The sequence below is a fragment of the Chrysemys picta genome, chromosome 16, assembly GCF_011386835.1.
Source record: "Chrysemys picta bellii isolate R12L10 chromosome 16, ASM1138683v2, whole genome shotgun sequence".
NCBI classification, from domain to species: Eukaryota; Metazoa; Chordata; order Testudines; family Emydidae; genus Chrysemys; species Chrysemys picta.
This window is the reverse complement of record NC_088806.1, coordinates 23,934,001-23,961,817: the sequence shown is the minus strand read 5'-3', so window position 1 is coordinate 23,961,817 and position 27,817 is coordinate 23,934,001. Positions and strand designations below refer to the sequence as shown.

Genomic DNA, 27,817 nt, shown 5'->3' with positions numbered 1-27,817 from the left:
GTCTGCACTTCTAAAGCGAAGAGGAAGTTTGTGCAGCATAGCAGACAGAGACAGGCTACGTTTACATCAGACAACATGAATCTCACCACCGTGCTCTGTCTCGTGGCTTTGTTACCACTGCAAGGTAAGCGACATTGTTTAACGGTCTTAAAAGCTCTTAAATGGAATTATTTTGTTTACAGAACTTCACTGCACCACATGCCAAAGTGCTTTTTATTATTAGCTGCATTGCACTATTGCCACCAAGCCTTTCAACAGGATCTTCTGTCACCTAAGGGCCACCCAATTCCAATTAATTGTTAAACCTAATGACAATCATTTGCCTTATAAGCCTTGGAAACACAGTGTAGAGGACAGAGAGCCAGGAACTGCTGGATTCTCATCCTAGTTCTGATCCTGACTCACAAAATAGCCTTACATGACTTACATCTCTCTACCTCCGTTTGCCCATCTGTAAAATAGGGCTAATGGCAGCTACCTTCCAGGTGTGCTGGAAGGGTAACCTAGCCTTGTTAATGTTTAGAGAGTGCTTTGAAAACAGCGCACTATATAAATGTTCAGTATTATTATTCCTGCTACAGGATGTAGCCCTGTTTACATATGTTGCTAACCTGCGCCTCATCACTCACACACATCAGCATGTGTGCAAGGATTGCCTGTGGACATGTCAAATAATGACCCGATTTAAACAAACAAAGGCCCATGCAAGTCAATAATTCACACTGAAGGACACTTACAGGTGACATTCCTGATCCTTGCATGATTTTGGCACTGCCTGCAGTATGAACCCCAAAAGGATAGTCTCACCCCACTTCTTTACAATGATTTAAGAGAAGAAATTGCAGTAAGGTCTCATTTCCTGAGACTTTGATAATAGTGCAAAATATACTACTATATGAGTGTACTGTGAATCCGAGTCCAGATTAAAGTAAACAGACAAAGTACACTTTACGTTACATCATCCCTGGGATGGGGTATATCATTATTGCTTGTGTTTGTTAACTAAGTGGTCACCTTTAAAACTGGTCATTTTAATCTTAAATTAAATGGATATGGTTATTTTGATATTTGCAGTGTTCCATAAACTTACTCTAGGGAAAACCCAGGGAATACAGCGAATCCTGAGATCATAGTATTAAGTTATTATCTAAGGCAATTGACCAGCTTTTCGGGCCAACCACTGTACTCTAATTTGCAAAAATCCCATTGTGCATACAATAAGCTTCCCAGATGTCAGTGTAAATTAGGGAGGTTCTACTGTACAAGCAAACCAGTCATAGGCAGGGCCCCCTGTATTCTGCAGTTATTAAATCTGCCACAAAATTCACTCCTTGCTGTAGAATCTCACTGTTCATTTCTTTGTTAATGATATTTCTAGTCTGATGGTTGTAAAGATAATGTTGAAAACATGAACTGAGTTGTAAACCATTGAGATTTCTGTATGAGTCTGCAGGCAGTCTGAAACAATAGCTCAGAGACGTCAGCTGCTCCATTCATCCCAGTCCTGCTGCCTCGTGCTCTCCAGTTTTCCCCAGGAGGAGGAATGGATTGTACTACAGTGTACGCTCTCTGCGTTGTTCCATGGAACTGGGAAATGGGGTGGTCATGGAGACAGAGCTTGTAGCCAGGTTGTAGCCAGGGACCTGGCCTAGGGATATACATTGGGCTTCTCAAAGGTGTAGCTGCCAAGGCCCAGGTGGCTGGGGTGATGAGCCATTGAAACTGGCTACCAGATTCACCCCTTCCCATCCTCAAAAGTAATCAACAAATTTTACATCAATAAATATATGTAATTCTGAGCCACAGCTGAGTGTGTTTGCGTCAGGGTTGGGAGGACGACAGGAATGAAGGGCATTTCATGATGCCTGAATAAATTCACATTACCCCAGCATTGGGGCTGTTGTGAAATTTGGTCCCAGTATGCCTATAGATTTTACTTTAATAAGGTAACTTGATTCCCAACACCTCTATGGAGCATGGTGCAATTCTGATGGATAGGGCAGTCAGAGATTCCCCACCAGCCAGTGCATTAAGAACGTCCACCAGAAAAGAAGAGTTCCATAGGTGGAAGCAAATAAGATAACTCTGCCTCAGGCAGCATTAACACAGGCTGAGATATTCATGGTTCAGCGAGTGGGAGAGGGTGATGGAACAACGTGCAGACACTACCATCACCTTCCCACCAGCCCCGCTTTCTCCCACCTGCAGATCCAAATCCTCATGGACAAGTTTCCATGGGGCTGGGTGAAGGTAGGACAATGCTGCAGAAAGGGCCTCCCATCCCCTGCAGCCGCTCTCTCCGTTATGCCACTGGGGTTTCTGTCCTCCTCGCCCCATTCATGGAGGTAGAAGAGACATGATCTGGTCACTGGTTACTCAAAGGAACCCTCTAAGGAGATACTGTGCAGAACGTGAATGATCTGCGATGCCCAGTCATCTGAAAACCCAGACAATGCCATTGTTCACTTCCGTTTAGAGACAGGTCTCAGTCCTTGTCTGTGGTTGAGGAGCACTTGGGACAACTCGAGGAAGAGAAGCTGGTCAAATCTCCACTCCTCCCTGCAATCCTGAGTTGGCTACTCCCATGGAATAATTCAGCACAGCCTAGAGGCTGCTCTAATTTCCTCCAGGTTCCAGTGGCTCAATGGGGCAACTGGGGATCAATGGAGCACAGAAATAACCCTGACTTCATCCCCTACGCTGTCCATAGGGAGTGGAACAAGATGAGTATCTCCCTATATTATGTCAAGTATCAGGAGGTATCAGATGATTATCTCCCTATATTATGATGACCCTTTTGTGACCAGCTACAAAGGCTTTAGGACCGCTGTGCTGGAGGAACAGGGCAACACTGCCCCCAGAGAAGGAAGGAAATTCGGCCCATGAGTCATGGCTGGTGGACATCCCAGTCTCAGATGGAAAGTCTGTGTGTGTTCAGTTCTGGGGTTTAGTCTTTTTTTTTTTTAAACGTGCTTTCCTATTTAGAGTCTGGTTTCTCTCACTTCAAAGAGTGTGAGCTGACAGACCCCCCACGCCAGTGTCAGTGACAGGAAATAGTAAAGATGCAGAAAGGCCCTGTGGAAAACCACAGACAAGGCGACCTCAGCTACACTAACAAGATGAACCTGGTAATGCACATCTTTATAGATGGAACTACGGAGGGCTCACAAAAGGAATGTTTTCTTTTGCCATTGAGTCTGGGGCAACCACTTCTAAGTGTCACGAAACCTGAAAAACTAGCTTATTGTTGTTTCCCTCATATAATGGATCCTTTTGTGTTTCAAAAACAATTTAATACTGGGAGATGGTATCAAACATAAACAAATATAAGGCTGACCCACTTAAATAGAACATAGATTGCCAGCAAAGAGCCATCTATGGGAGAAACACCAACCGAATCAACTTCTTCCTCAATCATAATTTCTCACGTCACTTTCATTGGGGTAATTTTGGTCTCTGTGCCCTGCAGAGGCATTAAAATGGCTAACGGAAGCACAACATATTCATGGTTGTCACTATCTGCTTGTCTCCTACAAAGGCGTCCATAAAATGGCCCCGGTCATTATAATTAGGAATGTAAATTCGGCAGCAAAAAAAATCACCTCTGTTGAATGACATGAACTGAATGATTTGCCAACGTGTCATTATGGTGCTGAATAATGGGTTGACCACTGAATCGGAAAGAATTAGAATTTACAAACACATCCCAATATATAGATTCTGTGGCCACAAGGGACCATTGTGATCATCTAGTCTGACCTTCTGCACACAGGTCAAGGACTTCCCTGAATTTATTACGGCTTCAAATCCAGTTGCTGTGCTTGAACTAGAGCATCACCACAGGCCTCCCCTCACTTACACTGGTGAGAATCAGGAGTAACTCCACTAAGTCAATGGAATTTCACGGGGGTAAAACAATGTAAGCACGAGAAGAATCAGCCCCACGGTTTCTTTTTATGATCAATGACTAATAGGGCTGTTAAGTGAGGATGGACAATTGGTTTGTATTGGATGAGTCACTCCTTCATGCAAAAGGACAACCTCTGTGCTTCCTGGTTCTGGCCAGGGTAGACAGCAAAATGCTCAAGTACCATGAGAGTTTGCAGCTTTATGGACCCTATAGATCAGACAGTGAGGGCCACATTGATACCAACAACTGAAGCCTTGGGTGTGTATCCAGCTCAATTTACAGTGACCTACCCTGGGGACGAAGTTTGCCTTCCATGAGAGCTCCCAGCTACACGGCTAACCATTTCCCTCTGCCACTCCCGGGGTGGGAGATGAGTAAGGACATGGAGGGGGACATGGCTACAGACCTCCATGTCTACCACCTTCCCTACAGCGAGCCCAATCCTGCTGTCACTGAACTCAGTAAAAAACCTCCTGTTGACTTTAGTAGCAAAGAACCTAAGATTGCCATTTTTGGTTCTTTTAAAAAAATAAAATGCTTCCTATTTGTGCAACCAAGGCAGACCCACTGCCCCAAAGGTTCAGCGCTCCCACACTCTGACAAGCAACTTGCTGTAGGCAGCTACTTTAAAAAGAAAAACTGATTGAAAAATAAATTCCCTTAACTGCCTATTTACTTAGCTCTGGCACAGTTACTGCTGTTCGTAATTTCTCCAACGCATGTTTGTTTGGAGGAGGCCAAAAATAATTTAAGGCCATAAAACATTTTCACAAAGTGCATTATATATCTCAGCGTGATCAATTCTGGCTGGGAAGAGGAACGTACTTTATTGTTTCACTGTAAAATGAGCTGGGAGAATGGAATTTCTTTTTAGTTACATATGTTAGGCCAGATCCTGACTTTAATGGAGCACCGTACCAATTTACTGCAACTGAAGATCTAGACCAGGGGTGGGCAAACTACGGCCCGCGGGCCACATCCAGCCCGCGGGACCGTCCTGCCCGACTCCCGAGCTCCTGGCCCGGGAGGCTATCCCCGGCCCCTCCCTTGCTGTTCCTCCTCGCCCACAGCCTCAGCTCGCTCGTTCAGGGTGGTGGTTGGGGGGCGGGGGTGTGGATAGGGGTCAGGGGGAATAAGGGGTTGAATGGGGGCAGGGATCCTGGGGGGAGGGCCGTCAGGAATGAGAGGAGGGGTTGGATGGGGCGGCGGGGGAACGGGGGCACTCAGGGACAGGGAATGGGGGGGTTGGATGGGGCAGGAGTCCTGGGGGGGGTCAGATAGGAAGTGGGGGCTGGGCCATGACTCCCTCCCCTAGCTGGCCCGCCATACAATTTACAAAACCTGATGCAGCCCTCAGGCCAAACAGTTTGCCCGCCCCTGATCTAGACATTTGAATATAAAAGGATTGATTTTCAGAGGTGCTGAGCACCCATTCAACTGGAGTTGTGAGATCACCACTTCTGAAAATCAGGCACAACGACGGGTAATTGCAAGACAGTGCTTTGACCTTTGAGTCATTTGTTCAAATCTGGCCCAGGCTGGTAACTAAAAACCACTGTGTGTTTAAATGCATGGAGCGCTTATTCATCAAATCCACCTATTTCTGGCTCTTCGATGGCTTGTGTGAAATAAATTGAGGGGTCCAGTTGTGGTGGGCAGGTGCACAACATCACAAAACCACCACCACAAGTGTTGGGAGTCTCAGCAGAGCTTCCAAAGATCAAACGGGTCCTTGCGCTGAACCCTCTTCTCATCCATAGAGGGACTTCAGGCCACCTATGGGAGGGCTGTGGAGAGATGGCCGTGGGATTAAGGCTGCAGGCTAAGACTCTGGAGACTTGAGTTGGGTTCTGAGTTCTGCCACAGACATTGAGGCCAAGATCCTCAAAGGTATTTAGGAAATTGATTTCAATGGAACTTAGGCACCTAAATACCTTTGAATCTGGACCTGAGTGTCTTTGTGCCTTAGCACCCTACCTTCAAAATGGGGATAATAGCACTTCCTTGCCTTACAGCGATGCTGGGAGGATAAATATATATATTAATAACTGTGAGGTGCCCAGATACCTATGGCAGATGAAGACCATAGAGGTACCTAAATTAGATAGAGCGGCACATTTGCGGTACAGGGAAGCGTGAGATGCCATTGTCCATCCTGTCCTTGTTCTGGGGATAGAGGAGTTCACTCCTTAGGTCTGTCGAGCCAGCGCCTCTTGTTGGCATGAGATTCACTCTCGGGGCTTGTCTACGGGGGGAAATTTACCAGTATAACTCCTAGTGGACACTTATTCTAGAACAAGAGTGTCTACATGGGGAGTTATATTGGTATAAATGTACAATTATACCAGTAGAGTTATGCTGGTAAATTTCCCCTCGCAGACAAGCCTTTTTGAAAAATGAATGCTCTCAGTTTGCCTCACATCGCATTTCACAACTGTTTTTCTCTGGCAGGGGATTTTCAAGAGGTTCACACTGAAAGTGTCACTGTGGAGGAGGGGCAGGATTTAAGCCTACAGTGTGATTTCACCGGAGACCACGAATCTGCCTTGGAGTGGTCAAACCCTCGGGGGTTTGTTATTTTTCTAAAAAGCCACCGAGGTAAGTGTCAAAACCTGCACCCATGTTACTTTCCATTTGGTAGGAGAGGGGTCAGTCATCGGTGGTCTTTCCAATCTCCCACCTACTGTAAGATCTGACTCACCTACAGGCCCACCACTTAGAGCTCTTGTACAGTCAGTCGCTTTCCTACAGGAAGCTGATTAAATGGAAACCCCACCAGAGTGGTTTGTAAATGGGGCCTCAGGGAATAAACTGTATTTACAACTAACACCAGCTCAAAAACCCACCACTGAGTGAAAGGACCTATGCGTGCTGTAGATTGTGTCTGATTTAGCTGAGAAAGAAGGTTCAAAGTGTTCCTTGATTAGAATGCGCATTGGTTTTTAACTTATTAAAAAAGCACCTGTTTGATAAGAAGCTGGTGAGTGCTATACAATGGAGACAGCTAACTGATGCGAACACACCCATGTTTACGGCAACCTTGTCCTCCACCCCACACCTGTCTGTCCCCCAGTGCCATCTTGTCACTCCTAGATTGTGAGCTCTGTGGGGCAGGGACTGTCAGTCTTACAGAGCTTAGCATAGAGGACCCTCATCACTCTTAGGGCTGCTAGGTGCACTAAAAACAACAGGGATTTTTCAAAGGGAATCTGGCACCCAACTCCCGTTGAAATTCAGCATGAACTGAGTCCCCAACACCTAATGGTTCCCTTTGAGAATTTCAGCTCAAATCATCATCAATATGATTGCTGAGTGGATAACTGCAAAATTGTATTGAATAAATAATCTGACAAATACATTTGCCAGATAATTTAGTCAATAAATTTTGCAAACATTTGCAAATGGAATACATGGTGAACTTTTAAAATATTGATATTATCATCATTATTATTATTAGCCCAGCTCCTAAATCACGTATATGCTTTTGAAAATTTTGTCCAATTCAATTTACCAATCTCAAAGAGGTGTAATAGTAGGTTAGGATGGAAGATCATACCAAGAGTCTATAAACCCAAATCTTCAGCTGGTGTCAATCTACATGACTTCATTGAAGTCAGTGAAACTACACTGATATTGTCAGGTCTGCTGGAACAATTTGTGTAGTGGGGGTTCTGAGAACCATTGAACCAAACTGTAAACCCTGGATAGAATGGAAACCACTTCAAACCAGGGGGTGTGGCAGCCCCCCTAGTTCCAGCATCTAGGGATATTGCACTAGCCGAGGGTTTTCCTCTATTCCTCTGCAAAGGCATGTGATAATCTCCTTACAGGGTGTATAATATTTAAGTGATATTGAACACAAGGATTAGTGTTTGTAAAGTACTTGATGTGTCTGAAGCACCGTATTTTTGCTTTTTTTCCATGTTAGTGGAGAAACAAAATTTGATGCCATATGTGGGCATTTGCGTTCTCAATCTTATCACCATAAGTCTCTGTTCAAAGAAGCAATGTGACACACAGCTTAACAAATCATTTTCTTATTCCATATGGCAAAAAATTAAACATGACTAACCAGCTAGCTTACACACAACAGTGATTTGAACATTATTTTTCTTTCATATTTAGTCCTTTTCAGAAATTAAAACACCTGTGATTCCATCACTCGCCTAAATATTTTTAAAGCCTTAAAAATCCTCAGCTAAAAAAAAAAAAGAAGTTTCTGAGGTCCTTTAGTCTCCCCCAATGGATGGCCCATTTCCTCAATTTCAGTTCACTTTAAAGGCAGGCTGTTAGTTTCTGTGTTGTGATTGCGGTGAGCAAAGGCGTCGCCGGTTGGAAGGGGAGGGGGGAGGGCAAAAAGTGCCCCTCCCCAAACAACTGGGGGCGGGGGCACATTCAGCAGGGAACTGCAGCAGCAAAAGGAGCAGAACGTGGGTCCCCACGCCAGCAGCTCCTCCGGCGTGGCTGTACGGGTACTGCCCCCAGCCCTGTCTTCCAGTGGGGCTGTACAGACCCCAGGAGATGCAACTGCGTGGAAGGCCTGAAATTGGCATCCTGTGCAGCAGGAGGACAGACCCCTCCCACCCATAACATGGGATGGGGAGGGGACAGGGACAGCACAGAGGCCCAGGCTGGGAGCAGAGAGGAGTCACATGGGGAGGTCATGTGCCCCCCTTTATGTCCCTCCCATGAGTTGACAGCGGGAGAGCTGATGTGACCTGCTCGACTCAATCCCAAGATTCCCACGGGTCACACAGCGGAAAGAGTTTAGGAGTGTCTTGGAAGCCCAAAGAGATATTAATCTGCTGAGAGATCTGGATATTCCAGGAAGGTATCTCGTTAAAGTGCAACTAATTAGGCCAAACTAGGATTAGAGGATCAGACAACTCATTAATACTTCAAGATTTATGGATGTGGAGCAATACATAATTCCACCCCCCTTTTGCAGATCGGGAAACAGGCCCATCATGGCGAGATGGTGCATAAAGTCACACCATGAGTCTGTCTCTAAGAGGGGAATAGATCCCCACTCTCTGGAGTCCTAACCCTATCCTACATGCACTGGATCATGGTACAGCCCCTTCCATGCTGCCTCTTCATAATTCTCCAAACATTTGCTGACATTTACCTGCCCCAGGACCCAAATTCCATTAGTATCTTGAGAACCCCCATAAACCAACATCAATGAATTTAGTCTCACAACCCTCCTCCGTGAGGCAAGGAAGTTTAAGAGGAGGCAGTGTGGTTTAATGGATGGTGCACTAGCCTGGTTCTATTCCCAGTTCTGCCTGCTGCATGGCCTTGGGCAAAGCACTTCAGCTCTCTGTGCCTCTATTTACCCTTCCACCCTTTGTCTGTCTTATCTCTTTAAACTCATTGGAGCAAAGACATGTCCTACTGCGTGTCTGTACAACACCTAGTACAATAAGGCCCCAGTCTAGGTTGGGGGCCTCTAAGTGCTACTGCAATATAAATAATTAACATTAGCCCTATTTGACAGATGGGAAACTGAGGCAAAGAGATTTGCACAAAGTCACACAGGAAGTCTGTGGCAGAGCCAGGGACTGAACTGTAGTTTCCTGAGTGCAAGAAGAATGTTTTACCCACAAGACCCACCTGCCTCTCAAACCAAACTTCTTTCTGAGCTTTGAAACACACAGGAAATGTTATGACCTCCCTTCCCCCTCATGTGCACTATTTTTAATGTATTGCTATAGATCCAGCTAGGAATGATTAGCACTAGAATTGTTCATTAAACACTGAGAGCGAATGAATGAAAAAGAATGTCATTCACACCTGATGAACAAAGCCAATCTCACCTGTTATCACTTTGGTTACCCATGTCGCTCGTATGTACCAATGCACTTATTATGCCATTCTTTTTTCACTTACAGGTTTAAAAGATCAGAGATACAAGCTTATCCACTATTCAAAAAATAAATTATCTATCAGCCTCTCTAATGTCACAGTACAGGATGAAGGCACATACACATGCTTCTACTATGACACACCAGTCAAAACCAAGAAAGTGAATGTTACTGTCTTAGGTGAGTTCCATTAGAGAAGCTAAATTTCCATAGGTTTCTAATAAAATCCAAGCTCCTCCTTTGCTTTTATTTCTGAATGAAGGCTATCCCATTTTATTGTATTCTTTTGTAATATGTTTAAGAGGCCGTGTTGTAGTAACTAAGGCCCCAACGTTATGAGTTATTAACTCATGAGTTGATGAGTTAATAGAATGAGTTCTATTCAAGAATTGCCCAGGTATCAAGACCTTTTAGAAATGATAGAACAGAGGGCTAAGAGAATAAAAATCCAATGCCCCACAGCTAGATTTCTTCAACAGACTGAGGAAATGCAGAATTGGAGCAGCCTTTCACAAGAGCGTGCTGCTGGTACCGGTAACAAGAGCTCCCCTGTTCCTTGTCTGTGAATGAGTTAAAAATTAAATGCATATCAAAAGTGAAAATATTATATTATATGCCAAATAGAGTTGCCAAATAGGGAACTTAATGAACTATAATTGTATTATTCAAATGTGCATAAGAGGGAAGTCAACTATAAGTGGCACCGTATTGGGCAAAATATTATCAACTTTAATGACAGGTTTCAGAGTAGCAGCCGTGTTAGTCTGTATCCGCAAAAAGAACAGGAGTACTTGTGGCACCTTAGAGACTAACAAATTTATTAGAGCATAAGCTGTAGTCCACAAAAGCTTATGCTCTAATAAATTTGTTAGTCTCTAAGGTGCCACAAGTACTCCTGTTCTTTTTAATGACAGGGTTTACCTCATGGGCAATGCTTTTAGGAAAGAAAGGGACTGTGGTCATATTGATTTGTTTTTACTTTAAGTGATAAACTGAGGAAGTCAGGCTAATGCTTGCAATCAAATATGCTTATGCTACCAAGTTAGTGAAATATGCTTGTGCTAAAAGAGGCAGTGAATACAAGGAACTGAAATCAAATAGTAGGTTTATAAGGACACTTGACCACAGGGTGGAATAGCCAGAAATGTAACTATTTGATTCATAATGCAAAGACTCAGCTCAGCATACATACCAAGATTTCACCATTGTTGTTAAAAGGAACAAAAGCAGAAGATTTATACAGGTCTACTAGCCTGTTGAAGAATAACCGTTCTTGAAGTGACATTGTATTGTATAACGAACTATTAAAAGAAGTTTGAAAAGCATCAAAGGCTATGGAGGGACTCTGTGTACATTATATGAACCTTAAACTGAACATCTCAGCAACTAACTAAGTGTTGATAGAGAAATTGCACCCTGAGTAAACATAACTGCAAAGTAGGCCAAGGGATACACCACAAAGGGGGCCATGAAAAGTGATTTGGTTGCTGTGTTGGTGGCTCAAGCAAACCAGCTGGTGCTCAGGATATGTCCCAAAATGGATGCACCAAAGTTATGACCTTTTTTCATATAAGCTGGAGTGAGAAAATGTATTGCACAAAGAGACTGGAAAACTCAAGTCCACTGGGAGAATTCAGCTAACATGTCATTCTCTGATTGAATGGTGAGAGAGGACAACTTTCATTTTGGCTGGACATTTAGAATCTTGAGAAGTATTGGTCACCATCTGATTGAGCCACACCCAGAACCTCCAAGAAGAGGAACAAAGTTGGACCACCCAGCAAAAATAGGATAAAATAGCCTGTCTCCTTCAGCACATCACTTCCTGAAAGCCAAAGACACCTGGAAGGAGGAAGAACTGAGTTCCTGGGCTGGCCACCTAGGAGTCCTCTTAGTTATCACCTATCTCTTTCTATTTTCCAGCAACTCAGGTTACCCACTAGCAGACCAGGAAAAGACTATAGTCATGTCCATTCTTTGCTCCGCCTACTTACACATAGTCAACTCCTGCTGTGGAGATATCTGAGCTGAAAGGTAACAGCTGAGCAAAGATGTGGTGATAAGCAACACACAGACTTTCTTTTGGGTCACATTGCAAAACAGTCAATTTACCACTTCCTGAAACTGGACACCTAATTATTAAAGAAGTGTACATACTCCCATATGCTTTAAAGATGGTCACAGAGTTGCAATGTGTTTCCTTATTTTGTAATAGGTTCCAGTCAAGATTGTTATAACATAGATTTGAAACTGAACAAATTACTGTTACCCAAGATTGCAGACTGCTGCATATGTGTCTACAACAGTTAATGGTTTCATACTGCTTTTCAAGTTCTCGGTGTATACAGACATAAAATGAGATCAAGTGTGCAAGCTTCTTGAACAGCACTCAGTCTATACAGTTTGTCATAAATGCAGAGTTTATGTTAGTTAGGAGTGTTAGCCAGATTCTGGGGTTAATATAATTTGTGGTGAAGTAGGTTAAAAGCGTTGACTACTTTGGTGAATTGATATGTAAGTAATTAACCAAATTACTTTGTGATCTAGCTTTGTATTGTATTTCCTCTGTTGTGTTCACAACACTGGAGTTGATAACCAATTGGCACAAGTGAGGCCCTATTCTGAGAGACTCTTAGTCAAAATTTAAACAAGGTCACCTTCCCAAGATAGTGATTGAGTATAAGTGTTATTCTCTATTGTGGTTATGTAGTTTGATTCTGAAAACATAAATAGTTATATGAACCCTTTTTCTAGTTTGTTAGCCAAATCATAGTTCAATGCTATTTTTTTGTTGCTTTATATAAGAACATAAGAACGGCCATACTGGGTCAGACCAAAGGTCCATCTAGCCCAGTATCCTGTCTTCCGACAGTGGCCAGTGCCAGGTGCCCCAGAGAGAATGAACAGAACAGGTAAACATCAAGTGATCCATCCCATCACCCATTCCCAGATTCTGGCAAACAGAGGCTAGGGACACCATACTTGCGCATCCTGGCTAATAGCCATTGATGGACCTATCCTCCATGAACTTATCTAGTTCTTTTTTGAACCCTGTTATAGTCTTGGCCTTCACAACATCATCTGGCAAAGAGTTCCACAGACTGACTGTGCATTGTGTGAAAAAAATACTTTCTTTTGTTTGTTTTAAACTTGCTGCCTATTAATTTAATTTGGTGCCCCTAGTTCTTGTGTTATGAGAAGGAGTAAATAACACTTCCTTATTTACTTTCTCCACACCAGTCATGATTTTATAGACCTCAATCATATCCCCCATTAGTCGTCTCTTTTCCAAGCTGAAAAGTCCGAGTCTTATTAATCTCTCCTCATATGGCAGCCATTCCATATCCCTAATAATTTTTGTTACTCTTTCCTGAACCTTTCCAATTCCAATATATCTTTTTTGAGATGGTGTGACCACATCTGCACACAGTATTCAAGATGTGGGTGTACCATGGATTTATACAGAGGCAATATGATATTTTGTCTTATTAGCTATCCCTTTCTTAATTTTTCCCAACATTCTGTTCATTTTTTTGACTGCCGCTGCACACTGAGTGGATGTTTTCGGAGAACTATCCACAATGACTCCAAGATCGCTTTCTTGAGTGGTAACAGCTAATTTAGACCCCCATCATTTTATATGTATAGTTGGGATTATGTTTTCCAATGTGCATTACTTTGCATTTATCAACATTGAATTTCATCTGCCATTTTGTGGCCCAGTCACCCAGTTTTGTGAGATCCTTTTGTAGCTCTTTGCCATCTGCCTGGGACTTGACTATCTTGAGTAGTTTTGTATCAGCTGCAAATTTTGCCACCTCACTGTTTACCCCTTTTTCCAGATCATTTATGAATATGTTGAATAGGACTGGTCCCAGTACAGACTCCTGGGGGACACCACTATTAATCTCTCTCCAATCTGAAAACTGACCATTTATTCCTACCCTTTGTTTCCTATCTTTTAACCAGTTACTGATCCACGAGAGGACCTTCCCTCTTATCCCATGACAGTTTACTTTGCTTAAGAGCCTTTGGATAGGGACCTTGTCAAAGGCTTTCTGAAAATTTAAGTACATTATATCCACTGGATCCCCAACATTCTTGTTGAGCCCCTCAAATCCTATACTACTGGTTGCTGTTAAGTTACTACAGCTCTATACAATTAAATTCAACTCGAGTCCTTTTCTTTAGTGAAGCAGCTGAAATTTTTTTAAAAGTAATAGATATGGGTAATCAGTTAAGCAGTTGCTTAATTAATACATATTTTATACCCTATCTTTCTTACAGTGTATTGGAGAGATAGAAGGGGCAACACCATGAAGTGATAACTTCTGTGAAGGATATAAAATAGGGAAGGAGGAGGGCAGCCAGTGGAAAGAAGGATAAATTCCTTTTAGGGGTTCACAGATAACTGCATTACTTGATTAGAAGAGATTAGTGCTTCTTAAGCTTTCTGGGCCCTTGTACTAGCTTGCCAGAATGCCTTTGGGCTTCACAAAACACTGGGGCACTGATTTCTCCTACTTAATGCTGTGATTGACTGCAAAGCTGCCTTGTGGAGCAGCCTCCGTTCCATCATAGGCTAGAGCTACAGAACTGAATGGGAAGCTGGGAATGACAGTGGCCAACAGAGAAAGTCACCAGTAAGATAGTGGTAGGGAGCCTAGAGTATTAGTCTTAAAAGTCTGAAGTACAGTGAGTAAATAAAGTACCCTAAATGCAGCTCGGTGTGGATGGTCAGCCAAATTCTCTGCCCCCTCTCTCTGTCCTTGGGCAATGCAGGATGGAATCTGGCCCTCGCTTCTTTGCTGGGGAGGTTCTAGTGTGGAGGTGTTCCCAGTGAATACAGAGACACCGTCCCTGCTACACTTCATCCCCAGCACAGGGAAAAGGGAATGTCTGGGGGAGAAAGAGGCATAGTCACAACACACTGTGCTCTAGCTATGCTCAGCTGGGGAACAATCTCTTGGAAACTGTTGCCAGGTGGTGCAAGTTCGGACCACCTCTGTATGCTGCTCTAACCAGTGATGGGGCCAGGGAAGGAATCAGGCAGACATGTCCAGTTTTTAGGGTTAGGGACGGCATTGTCATATGCAGTTGTATAGTGCCAAGCAACATGGAGCCCTAATCCTGGCTGGGGCCTTGAGGTGCAACCTTAATTGAAAGAAATAATAATATGGGGTGAGGTACATGCAACCAATCATAAGGCTGAGTGCACAAGACTGTAAGAGCCTAATCTCATCACTTATCTCTTTGTTACAGCTGCTCCCTCCAAGCCACAGTTGGAAGTATCAGATATTAGAACCAATGGCAAAGAAGAAAAGGTTGTACTGAGCTGCTTCACCCAGGGAAGTAAGCCCCCTCCTCAGATTACATGGCTGCTAAATAATGGGCTGGAAGTCTATGGTGAGTTTTAAATGGCCACTGAGTGGTATTTGTTTGTTGGGAATATTCTTATCAGCCATTAATGTACTGTACAAATACCACTGAACCAGCACTAGTCCAGTTTGGAAAGGTCTCAGCACCTGTGTATGGGAGACCTGAGAACTGGATACAAGTGCTAAATGCTGGGGAGACCTCTTTTTAAAGGGAGGGGGTTGACTCAGGACAGCTAACAGTTGCACAGTTTTCACAGCACAGACATAGTAGTTAATCTTCAAACCACCTCTGTGACTAACCCCATTTTCTAGGTGGGGAGCTGAGGAATACAGAGGTTAAGAGCCAGATTCTGAATCCCCTTTTCACACTGAATATAGCACTTACCCATGCCAGTAGTTCCATTGCTTACTGAAGGTTGCACTATCTGTCCTTGAGTGACTCGCTCAAGCCCAAACAACAACCCCATAAAAGCCAACATTGGAACTCAGATCCTGGTTCCTGGCACTCAACCCACCAAATGCCTTCTAATGTCAGTTAATGAAGATCTGTTTTCCCTGGTAGAGCTCTGAGCACATGTATCTAAAGGGAGAGTAAGGAGCTAGTTTGAATTTACTTGTGTGGTTTAAACAACGGTTCTAAATATTGTGATCCAATAATAACTGCCTTGCTAGCGGGAGCAGCAACGCATGCAAGAGGAAATACAGGTCACTTTCAGTATGTGGGGGATAGATATGAAAGAATAGGTGTTAATGGTTTCCTCTCTACTTTACTTGCTATTTTGGAACATGAAGTGAAAATTGTATTTGTATTTTGGGTCATGAAGCAAAGCTTGCAAGTCTTCACCTATAATCTTGGTAAAATATGTTTTCTGAGTTCCTTATTTTAAAGGAAGCTTGGGGGATTAGGAGTTGTGCATCCTAAGTAATAAAGATGTAGATTATATGGACAATGTTACACCATGCAACCCAGAGAGGTCTTTTATATCTTGCATAACTGCTGCATTATTTCAAAGTAATGTACCTTTCTTAGTTTGTTAATCTGATTATGCATTTGTGCATGCAATACTGAGGCCTGGAGAACTTAAAAACTGCTGCTTACCTATGTGCTCTCTTGGCAGTTTGGAGCTTTATATAATAGGGGTGGGCCCCAAGCTGGAGCATTTTATACCTGATGCAATGTGCCCTTTGATCTTAAATCACATGGGCATCTGGGAAATGTAGTTGTGTAACTAAGGATCCATATTGTTCCAGGCTTTTTTGTTTGATACCTGAATAGAGTTTTATAATGCAGGATTTGATATTAAAGAATGATGATGAATTCTCTCATCTGTTTGCCATACATGCAAATTAAATGGATTATAGTTTTGAATGGAAAAAATAAATTTTGTTGTGTGATAAATTTTATGTCCTTCTTTAAAGAAGGCTAGAACCAAGGAATTTCTCTAGTTGAAAATTATAAATACAGAGTTAAGAGGGAAGGCTAGCTCTAGGAAGAGATTTTAGGCTCAAAGTATTAATGATCACTTGTCTTAGCAATTGACAGATACTGTGAATAGATTTCAAGACATTAATGCCTATAATAGAAAATGCCATTTGAGATTATTGTGAAAAATTTGAAAAGAACTGATTTCTTTTGTGTGATAGCACACACATTTAGAATTTAGTCATTTATTCCTTTACATCATTAACTACATCCTTGTTTTTCCACATGATGTTACCTCTTTATTAACAATGCCATCTAATAGCAGCAAACTGGGGGTCAGAAATGCTTGTGTTCTCAGTCTGGCTGTCCCATTAGTTTACTAGATGACTTTAGGCAAGTCACTTAATCTCTTTGTGTCTCTTTCCCCTGCTATAAAATAAGGATGATGAAAGCGACATCACAGAGTTGATGGGAGGATTAATACAGTGTTTTAAAAATTAAAACTGCTGTATCAGGAATTGTTATCGTTTGTGCAAATATTGAGCATGCATATTATATATTTGTAGATTTAACAACTGCGATCTGTGTGAATATGGTAACAAAGCTATCTGGGAACTTCACTGTGGTGACAATGCTGCACTCAGATCTCTGTGTTGACTACAGAACCAAAACTCAGATCCTTGTCCTGCTTCAAAGTTATAGGCCTTTATCTCTTGAGTTTAAAGCCCTTTAGCAGTATATGGCTATGACCCAGTTGATTCCATTCAGGAGAGATCAGAGGTGCTCATGTGAGCACACTACCCATAATGGTGTGGAACTTGCTTATATGCTTATAGTGAATTCAGCTATAGTGAAGTAGAACAGAACTCCTAGGTTTTTTTCAGTGCATGGTAGTGTGTAGATAGGAACTAAGCGATTCTGTCAAAAACATGACTTTGCTCTGTGTGGGCTCTGCTGTGATCCATTTACACAATGTGTAAATGGCATTCATGTGTTGATTTAGCAGACCAAAAGTAAAGCAGATTTGTGACTGGAAGGTTTTTCATTAAATTGCTTTTGATGGTTAAGCACTTAAATGTTTTCTTCAAATGGCTACTTAGGTGACATCAAACACCAGTTTGAACACGATGGAAAGAAATGCAACACAACCAGCAGTCTCGTAGTCCATGCATACAACCAAGATTCAACAGCCAGTTGTGTCATTCGTCATGAAACCCTACGAGGAGAAAGACTGACCGTATCTTTCCAGTTTGAAAATTTCAGTAAGAACAGCTTTTATTTAAGCATTGGTTGACTGGTGGTGATTCCTTTTAACATTTGAGCTTGAAGAATAATACCGCTCTCTTGTATAGTGACTTTCATGAATAGATCTCAAAGCATGTTGCAACACACATCAGTATTATCAACCCCCTTTTACTCATGGGGAAACTGAGGCACAGTAGCAAAGTCACCCAACAAACCAGTGATAAAGCTAGGACTTGAACCTAGGTCTCTTGAGTCCTAAAACAGGGCCTCCATCCACTAGGCCACACTGAATTAGTCTGTTCTTTCTTTGCATAGATATAGATGCCTAACTGAAGGTGTGGTCTACCATTCAGAGAACAATTATCAGAGGGGTAGCCGTGTTAGTCTGAATCTGTAAAAAGCAACAGAGGGTCCTGTGGCACCTTTAAGACTAACAGAAGTATTGGGAGCATAAGCTTTCATGGGTAAGAACCTCACTTCTTCAGGTGCCACAGGACCCTCTGTTGCTTTATTCAGAGAACAAGGTCTCTTCAGTGTCTGGTTTTGAAAGACCGTACTCTCCCGTGGTTAAAGAAGGGACTTGGAACTGGATTCCTAGGTTCTACTACCATCTCTGCCTCTTACTCACCGTGAACCTGATCCAAAGCCCGCTAAAGTCAGCGGGAGTCCTGGGTTCCTGTGTTACATTGGAACATTCACTTCTGCTCCTTAAGTATCAGAGGGGTAGCCGTGTTAGTCTGTATCCACAAAACAACGAGGAGTCCAGTGGCACCTGAAAGACTAACAGATTTATTTGGTCATAAGCTTTTGTGGGTAAAAAAACCTTTATGCCCAAATAAATCTGTGAGTCTTTAAGGTGCCACCGGACTTCTGCTCCTTGTACCTCTGTTTATCATCTGTAAAATGGGCCTAATATTTAGCTACCTCCCATACATACTGTTAGATTCAGTTAACGCTTGTAAAATGCTTGGAGAGCTTCAGATGAAAGAAACTAGGGAAATTCCAAGTATTATTATTGTTTTCCAGCGACTACTACAGGCTCAGCTCCAAATGTGTTAGAAATAAGCACGAGGACCTCTGAGCAGCCTCAGGATTATATGGGTAAGTACAATAATAAAAAGCTACTGATTTAAAAAAAAAATTTTTTTTTCGTTAATATCATTTATCACGGTTCTCTCTTTAATGCATTGGTTATTCCATTAGAATCCACAGAAGCTACCCCGCAATCTATAATACAGACATCACCTGGGAGCATATCTCTAGCAACAAGTACCCAACAGGAAGTTTTTTCTTCTCAGACAACTGTTGGTAGGTTCCATATTTTAAACACTTTTCACTGTTGTAAATTAAACGCTATAAATTGTAGAGTAGTGCTGAATTAAGGCAATCTGGGGCTTAGTGGGGAAAGGTTCGATATCATGGTCAAACTGTTTGGCCAATGTTATTTGTTTATTATTTATATGTGTCTACATGATTGTGAAATAAATCATATAAAATTATTTGTAAAGTTCTTTTGCCCAGAATATGGGCTGCAAAAGAATACTCAGGGATAGTACAGAATACTACTTGCACTGTGTTCAGAATTGGGTTCTTCTTTTCCAGTGATTGCTACAAAGTCCAATCCAAATATTAACACCATCTTCTCTTAAAATCCTCTGCACTCTACTGGGAAGAACTTTAAATTCACTTTTTGTTTATTTCGTATCATTTTGAAAAAAAAAAAAATGGATAGCTGGCCCCATATCAAAACCTAGAGCCAAATATATCTGGAGCTTGGGAAATTTCAGATCTGGATTCCATCTTTCTGGGTTGGGTTTATTTCTAAAATATGTCTTCCGCTTTTCATGTCTTGTTTGGTGGTTATTCCTTTAGGATCCAGCCAACCAAACTTTCCTACCACTGTACCTGAGAAGCCATCTAGTACCAGCTTACCAGCAATACCTACCCAGCAGAGGGAACTACCAGCCAACATAACTATTTGTAAGTACATTTTTTTTCTTAATGACATTAAGGCAATTTGTTAAAATGTCATGTGTGGAGCAGATGGAAATGCTGCTGAGAACAAATTTATATTCCAGCTGTTGCAACGATTCTTGAAACACAAAACACAATGGTTGTTACACACAGGTGAGCATTTTAGAATTGCATCCATCATAGAGGGAGACTGCCCTCTCTACTTCTCTCTTTGTAGTGAAGACAAACATATGGAGACATATGGGGGCAGGTTCTCAGGTGGTATCAATTGTCATAGTTCCATCAATGCATGCTATGATTTTATTAATACCTATCCCTATGGATGCACTAGGTGGCACTGTGCCACAGGCTGACAGGAAATAAGCATGGTCAACACACTTTAAGGCTTAAGCTGTAAAATTATTCAAGTGATAACAGCAGGATTGTCCCCAGATATAAAGAGGGCGGAAGGAGCTTCATTACCACTATATACACTATGAATTGTTTGACAGTGAGAGACTTTCCAACCTTTAAAGGGGTCTCTCTGGCTATGCATAGTTATTTTATGGAAGAGATTTGGAAATGGAAATTAGTCAGTTTAAAAAAAAAAAAAAAAGTTAACACCAATGCAATTTGGCCCAGATCCTCAAAGGTATTTAGCTGCCTAATTCCCATTAATTTCATAGTTAGGCATCTAAACATCTTAAAGAATCCTTGCCTTTGAAAATCTCCCACCGTATGTGTAATGTCATAGATCGACACAGCATATAGACCAATTTTGTTTTACAAACATGAGTTTCATTTATACTGTGAATGTACAGTTATCTTTGTGTATAAGAAAACATTTCTCTTTTCATTTCTACAGGGTCAAAAGTAACACTAACAGTAAATGAGGAAAATTCTAGTACAGAAGCACCAGCAACAAGTAGTGAACCAGCCACTCAGAATGCAAACAGCACCGTTGGTATGTGTGCTAATGAATGTCCTTGTAAGCTATGCAGCCATGTGCTTTAGTGAACAGGGCTGGGAGGCAGGGATGCCCCAGTTCTAATCTGGGGTCTACCACTGATTTATTGTATTACCTTGGGCAAGTCATTTAAGGGCTCCACTGAGACTTTTCAAAGCTGCTTCAGGAATTTCCATGTCCAGTTCCTACCAAGCATCCAAATGCCGTCATGATTTAGAAAACATCAGCCTCTGATTCTGGTTCCCATATTGTAAAATGGGGATCATTAATGTTCACCTGTTGGGCATTTGAGACTCAGCTACAGCAGGTGTTGTACAGTGCTTTGAAGGTGGAAAAGTCTAAGTATTGTTATAATTAATATTAGCTAAAGAATACCATGTCTTGTCTTCAGCAGGAGTTTACATGAGTAAGGAGTGAGAAAACTCAGACTCATAGACTTTAAGGTCAGAAGGGACCATTATGATCTTCTAGTCTGACCTCCTGCACAAAGCAGGCCACAGAATCTCAGCCACCCACTCCTGTAACAAACCCCTAACCTATGCCTGAGCTATTGAAGTCCTCAACTCGTGGTTTAAAGACTTCGAGGTGCAGAGAATCCTCCAGCAAGTGACCCGTGCCCCACACTGCAGAGGAAGGCGAAAAACCCACAGGGCCTCTGCCAATCTGCCCTGGAGGAAAAATCCCTGAGCATGTGGGCAAGACTCACCAGCCAGAGTCTAGGGTGACCAGATGTCCCGATTTTTATAGGGACAGTCCCAATATTTGGAGCTTTTTCTTGTATAGGAACCTATTACCCACCACCCCCGTCCCGATTTTTCACACTTGCTGTCTGGTCACCCTAAGCCAGACACCCAGGAAAGAATTCTCTTTTGTAACTCAGATCCCATCCTAGCTAGTGTCCCATCACAGGCCATTGGGCATATTTACCGCTAATGATCAAAGATCAATTAATTGCCAGAATTAGGCTATCCCATCATACCATCCCTTCCATAAACTTATCAAGCTTAGTCTTAAAGCCCGATAAGTCTTTTGCCTCCACTGCTCCCCTTAGAAGGCTATTCCAGAACTTCTTATGGTTAGAAACCTTCATCTAATTTAAAGTCTAAACTTCCTGATGGCCAGTTTTATATCCATTTGTTTTGAATAAGAACATCAAGGTTTGGCCCTAAGGCACTTCTGAAAACTCCAGTCTTAAATAGCATTTATTAGAACTGTAACTAAGAGTTTCCACAAAACACATTGTCAGAGACCTGAAATACTGACTTAGTAAGGCAGAATTTTTGTTGAGTCTGTCCATAGTTTGGGTTTCTGATCAGACTACTGAAAGGGATAAGGAAGTCAAAATATTTTCTACTTTTATTTCTACAGAGCCAGAAAGAACTTTGAACATCACAGAAGAAACATCTGTTACAGATGTACCAGCAATAAGCAATGAACAATCAACTCAAAACTCCAACATCACCACTGGTAAATTTCTTAATGATGGAATAACATGGTAATCTAATGAATTGAACACGGGGCTGGGAGCCAGGAACTCAAATTCTAAACTAACTTGTAACACTGGATCACACTGTAATGTTGGCCAACTCACTTAACTTGCTGTTTTTCAGTTTCTTCAATTGTAAAACAGAAACAACACTTGCAAACCTATGAGAGCTATTTTGAGGCTTAATTGCTTGATCCTTCTACACTGTGGCAAGGATAGAAACCCTCAGTTTTATAATTAATGCCACCTAAAGAATACAGAGCCAGATCTTCAACTCATGTAAATCAACATAGCTCCATTGAAATCACTATTGCTATCCCAATTTAAACCAGCCGGCCCATATATATTTTTTTCCCTTGGAATCATTAAATGTTGAATTAATACAGCAAAGTGTAAATAATCTGGGTGACTGTGATTGGGCTAATCAGAGAAACACTTTTTCATTTCTACAGGATCTGAAACGACATTAAATGTGACCGTTGCAGAAGAAACCTCTGGGACAGAAGAACCATCAATAAGCCATGAAGAAACAACTCTGAATTGTAATGCCACCATCAGTAAGTTCTTGTTAATACTAAATATGAAATGGGCCTTCCTGAAGTCAGCCTGGTTACCAGCAGCCAAGTGTCTACATCACCAAACCCACCATGAAGGACACTATAGGGTTGCCCTTGTTAAGAATCTCATAGGAGACCCCTGGAGAATCTCATAGGGGCCCATGGAGATCAAAAAACAATATTAGCATCTAGAGGCATTGGGGTAAATTCTCTGCTGGTCCACTGAAGTCAGTGGAGTTTTTCCCATTTTTACACAAGCAGAAAATTTTGTCCTGGCTCCTCCATGTCAACAATGGGGAAGTTTACATTGCTGTTTCCTATGTATTTCTTCTCTAATAAACTACTTAACTCAATGAAAAGACTACAGTGGATTTTGGCTCAGAGCCTGAAACCAGTCTCCAGTATTGTCAACTTGCCCCTTTTGTGGCCAGTATGTTCTCAAACACAAACTTGAAGAACAATCTAATCATTAGGCTTAAAAATGATCTCCCATTATCTACATTGTCAGCTCCTTTATTTCTGAGGAACAGGCCTCGGCATTCCTAACCGATCACGTGGCAATCTCTCTAATTGACAGTCCTCACCTTATTAGCTAAACATCGCAGGTAGTAGTTACCTAACTATATTAAAAATATTTTTTTATAGAAACAGATCTTAATTCTGAAGGAATCAGACGAAGGCAAACAAGTGTTTTGTTGCCAGTCCTGGTAGCGGTTCTCATTTTTGTGATGCTCATCATCGTCCTGCTCTTCATGAGGAAGCTGCAAAAAGCACATGGAGTCTGGAAGAGAGGTGAGTGATCACACAATCTAAATCTCCAGTAATGTCTATGTTTAGGATGGGTGTGAGGGACTGGATAGTTGAGGGGACTGGTAACAGGATATGGGATCCTTGCATATCTAGGTCATTGGTTAAAATCAAGCCTGTGTGGTGACTGAAAGTTATTACAACCCGCTGTTCAGGATCCAAGGGGAAATGGTTGGTGGTCTCAGGCCAAACCTCAATGGACAAGAGGATTGGCACAAATCAGCTCCTTTTTGGCACTCCAACTACTGAATGGACATGAAGACTGAATTGCCCTCTTACCACTGGATATTCTTCTAGTTCAGTATTTGGTCATGCAGGGATAGCAGGGTGGGCAAATGTATGAAAAAAGCTGCAACTTCTTATTTGCATTTGTTATCTGCACAGAAAATGACACTTCAGAGCAGACACTGGAGAGTTACAAATCCAGGTCTAATGAAGACAATCAAGCCCCTGAGAAAAATGGACAAGGTAAGCTACCACCACGATCCCAGGCCATTGAAGATCCCATTGAAATCAGAGTTTTGCTACTGACTTCAACCTGATCAGGTTCAAGCCAACCTCATTGTTTAGGAAAGATTTGCAAACTGCAAATCTTAAGCTTCAATCATATAGTTTAGTCAAACCTTCTTAATAGGCCCAATGCCCACTGCAGACACATGACCATTTTTAACCATCTCTCACATTCACCATGATTGGGAAACTCATTACAGATTACATTTATGCTTAAAACTTTTGATTGGGTTTTTTGAAGGAGTCTAATAGTTAATTGTACAAATTCCATTGGAATTCAGAGAGCTGGGTACCTAACTCCCATACGTGTCTTTAAAAATTGCAGCCTTTATTTGTTTTTTATTAGATGTTCATGTTCACAAATATTATAAATGACAAATGCTCATCTCTAAACTCATTAATTATTTGGAGGTGATGAGGTGTGAAAGATAAGAGAGGGCAAGGAGATAAGACCTTGCCTTTACCAAAACATTGCAGGTGGTAAAATGCTGCAAAGCAGGGGCTACCCAAATTTCAAGACACCAAGAACTTCCTTGGCAACTTGCTGTGAATCTAAGGGGCACACCTTCTCTGCAAGTCATGGAGTATCCATCATGTCTCTAGTCTTTAAGTCAAGACTGGTGTCTTTCTAAAGTCTATGCTACAGTTCAAACACAAATCATGGGCTCAATGCAGAAATTATTGGGTAAGGTTCCTTGTCTCCTGTTATGCAGGAAGTGAGACTAGATTATTGTAATGCTCCCCCTGGCATTAAGATGTATGAATATTTACATAAATGTTTTTATTAAATAAATATGCACACGTGCAATATTTGGTGGGACTTGTACCTTTGTTAGATTATCAGAAATTGCTTGTTTGCTGATTTCATTAGCAAAACACACCTGCACTTCATCAGCTTTGTCCTCTCTCTGTAGTTACAGGAAGAGCCAGCTGTGGGCTGCATTTTAAAACTCTGTGGGACACCTTGCTGTAAAGTGTGTTCCTACTGTACCATTAGAATCTATATAAACACATGCAGCTTTATGGCTAAAAAGTCAGACTAGTCGAAAAAGGGAGGGAAATTTGCAAACACTTTTGGAATAATTTTTTTTTTTAAATAAATGTCAACCTTACATTTGACAAACTTTCATCAGCTCCATAATTGGTAGAAAAAATGAGGGAGGGGAAAAAAATCAACATTTTTGTCAAAAAAAGGGGAAAGATTTTATTGCAAAATTTTAAGTATTTCAACCAGCTTTAGTAGAAAGAACCAATTATTTTCTTGACCACAAGCTCAATCACTCTTAAAAATTGCTAGAGCTCCTGTCACTGTAATATCTATAAACCATCTCTTTTTTGGATTTATCAGTAATGTTGTAGCCAGAATGAATTTCCATCAAAATAACCCCCTCAGTCTATACAAAGACATCAACAAATATGCATTTGTCTTCCAGTTGCCAATCAGAAGCCTACTATGCAATACGTAACTGAAGGATATGCAGGAACAATAAAGTCGAATTCAGAAGAAAGATCTGTTTCAACATTTGGGAAACGGCTGGCATATGGAAAAGAAACTGACGTATAGAAGTCAGGAAGCGTTGGCAACGTTGTACTATGTACAGAGTCAATATGGAATGTTCTCATATTTATAGTGTGACTAATCTGATGGTATGTAAAACTGTCAATCTGTGACGAATCAACATCACAGCAGGATTTCAAACAGAGGAAGAAATGCCTGATAAAATGGCTGGTCTCAATCTGGATTCTAGTTTGGATCACCATGTTAACATTAAAAAGAGGTAGCTGGAAGAGATGCTCATGGGAATCTATTAGCAATGCATGCATTGCTATTAGCTATTTAATCAGCAGATTTAATTCATGGGTCTCATAAATGGATCAGACCTATACCAGAGCAAGTCATTTCAGCAGCGAGGGTCCTGATAATGGAATGCACAACCAGCCATCATAATACGAGATACAAAATTACTGAGAGGTTCATGCAACAGTTCTGCAGCCTCCTGAGATGGATTGTCTAACGATGAGATTGGGAGGCAGGAATTTCTGAGAAAGCACTTACGGCTAATATTTTTGAACTTGGGTGCCCAAAGTTAGGCATCTAACGATATTTCACTTAAACCAATATTTAGTTAATGAAATAAAACATTGTGATTTTAGAGGTGCAGAGCAACCTGCAGTTCCTGTTGACTTCAAACATTTCTGCCTCAGTTACCCACCTGTAAAAGCAGGATAATACTACTTCCATGCCTCCCAAGACAGTTGTGAGAATTAACTAGCTGTTTTGTAAAGTGCTTGACGATGACACCTACAGCTAATAGCCCTGTCTCCGCAGTCGTTTGCCTTTTGAGGTCTTCCATAAATGTTACTAAGGGCATGATCTGAAGACAATGGGGTGACACAGGCATGGCTGAGGATACAATTTGGCCTTCAGATCTACATTACTGGTGGAGCTGTCAGGGCGCAGGATGAGTGTGTGGGGCTGTTTGAAAAAACAATTTTCACTTGCAGACTGAGGGAATCTGATATGAAAACCAATGAGAGACAATGACTACAGAACCCCACACTGTCACGGTTAGTAACTTCTTAGTACAGAATCACACTTCAGTGAGAATTGCAGATCTGAATTAAGTCCAGGCTATGAAATTAGATTTAAGGTAATCCTTAAAAGGATATTGCACCCATTTTGCTCATGTCAGATGATAGCACTTCTCATCACAGGTAATGAGAGGAAAACAGACTTTTGACTAGCCATAGTTGTCACTGCCATTACTGTTAGCAGTAATATGGTTTTAATGCTGGAAGATGACTTCATGTTTGACACAAGAGCTGTGTGGACTCCAATGTAAAAGGTTTCCAGCAAGTTCTAATATTGGTTTAACAATAAGATCTGAATTGTTTAATATTTAAACAAAACCATGAAAGAGCATAAACTACTGATTATTTCTAAACTTGGTTTGTAAAATGCTCTGTAATGGTGAAGCCAGGTGTTTGTGGAAAATGTTTCACAACTAATAACATTTCAAATCCTGATCTTCCAGTTCCATTGGCACACAGTACCCCTTTAACTTCAAGAATAGTTCTATGTGTGGAAAAGACTGCAAGATCAGACAGTGTTGGTACTGAGGCCTTGGAATAGCAGTCTATTTTAAGTATTCTTAGTTCCTTTACATGTTTAAAATTTCAAGTGAATGCACTTTATATGTTTTGTCATTATTGTAAAAATGTTTTTCCTTTATTTAAAGTAGAGTAGCACTTCAGGCATTTAGACACCACAGTTCTGATGGAGACCATATGAGAGCCTAAATAGATACAATATGCACATTCCATGCTTCTGTCGAGGACAATTAAGGATACTTTTAATTGAAGTTTTGTTTTTAGCTGCAATGGCTGGTGTATCAGTTTTCTACTTTTTCTCCTGGCTTGTAGCAGACATGCTTATAGCATGCTTCGTAGCAGTGCTCAAATTCTGCCACTTTATTAGTTCATGGTTTTTATTGGTGAACCTTTTGGTTGCTTCTCTTAAAATCAGTTGGCTGTTCAGAGTGACTTTTTTAATAAACCAAACTTAAGTGTTAATGTACAAACTTAATGTCTTTCTTCTTTTTAAAGAATAGTTTGGTAGTGCCTCAGTACATAGGTACCAATAAAACAGGTACACTGATAAGACCACAGAAAAGAAAAAAGTACTAACTCAATAATAATAGGAACACTCCCATA

General features: G+C 41.4%; 1 protein-coding gene across 2 annotated transcripts; it reads left to right on the top strand.

Moving 5' to 3' along the window:
- Positions 1–27,678, top strand: CRTAM (cytotoxic and regulatory T cell molecule). 2 transcript variants are annotated; one of them, XM_065570213.1, is made up of 14 exons: positions 1–124; positions 6,362–6,508; positions 9,805–9,957; positions 15,040–15,183; positions 17,679–17,840; positions 18,850–18,924; positions 19,027–19,131; positions 19,696–19,803; positions 20,642–20,740; positions 22,112–22,210; positions 22,682–22,786; positions 23,432–23,578; positions 23,978–24,061; positions 25,537–27,678. In XM_065570213.1, the coding sequence occupies exons 1-14, from the start codon at positions 76–78 to the stop codon at positions 25,665–25,667; spliced, it is 1,608 nt and encodes a 535-aa protein (XP_065426285.1). In that variant the 5' UTR covers positions 1–75; the 3' UTR covers positions 25,668–27,678. The 2 variants fall into 2 exon arrangements, with proteins under 2 accessions (XP_065426285.1, XP_042707842.2); XM_042851908.2 differs by having other exon boundaries at positions 23,438–23,578; positions 25,537–25,845.
- The last annotated feature ends 139 nt before the right edge of the window (positions 27,679–27,817 follow it).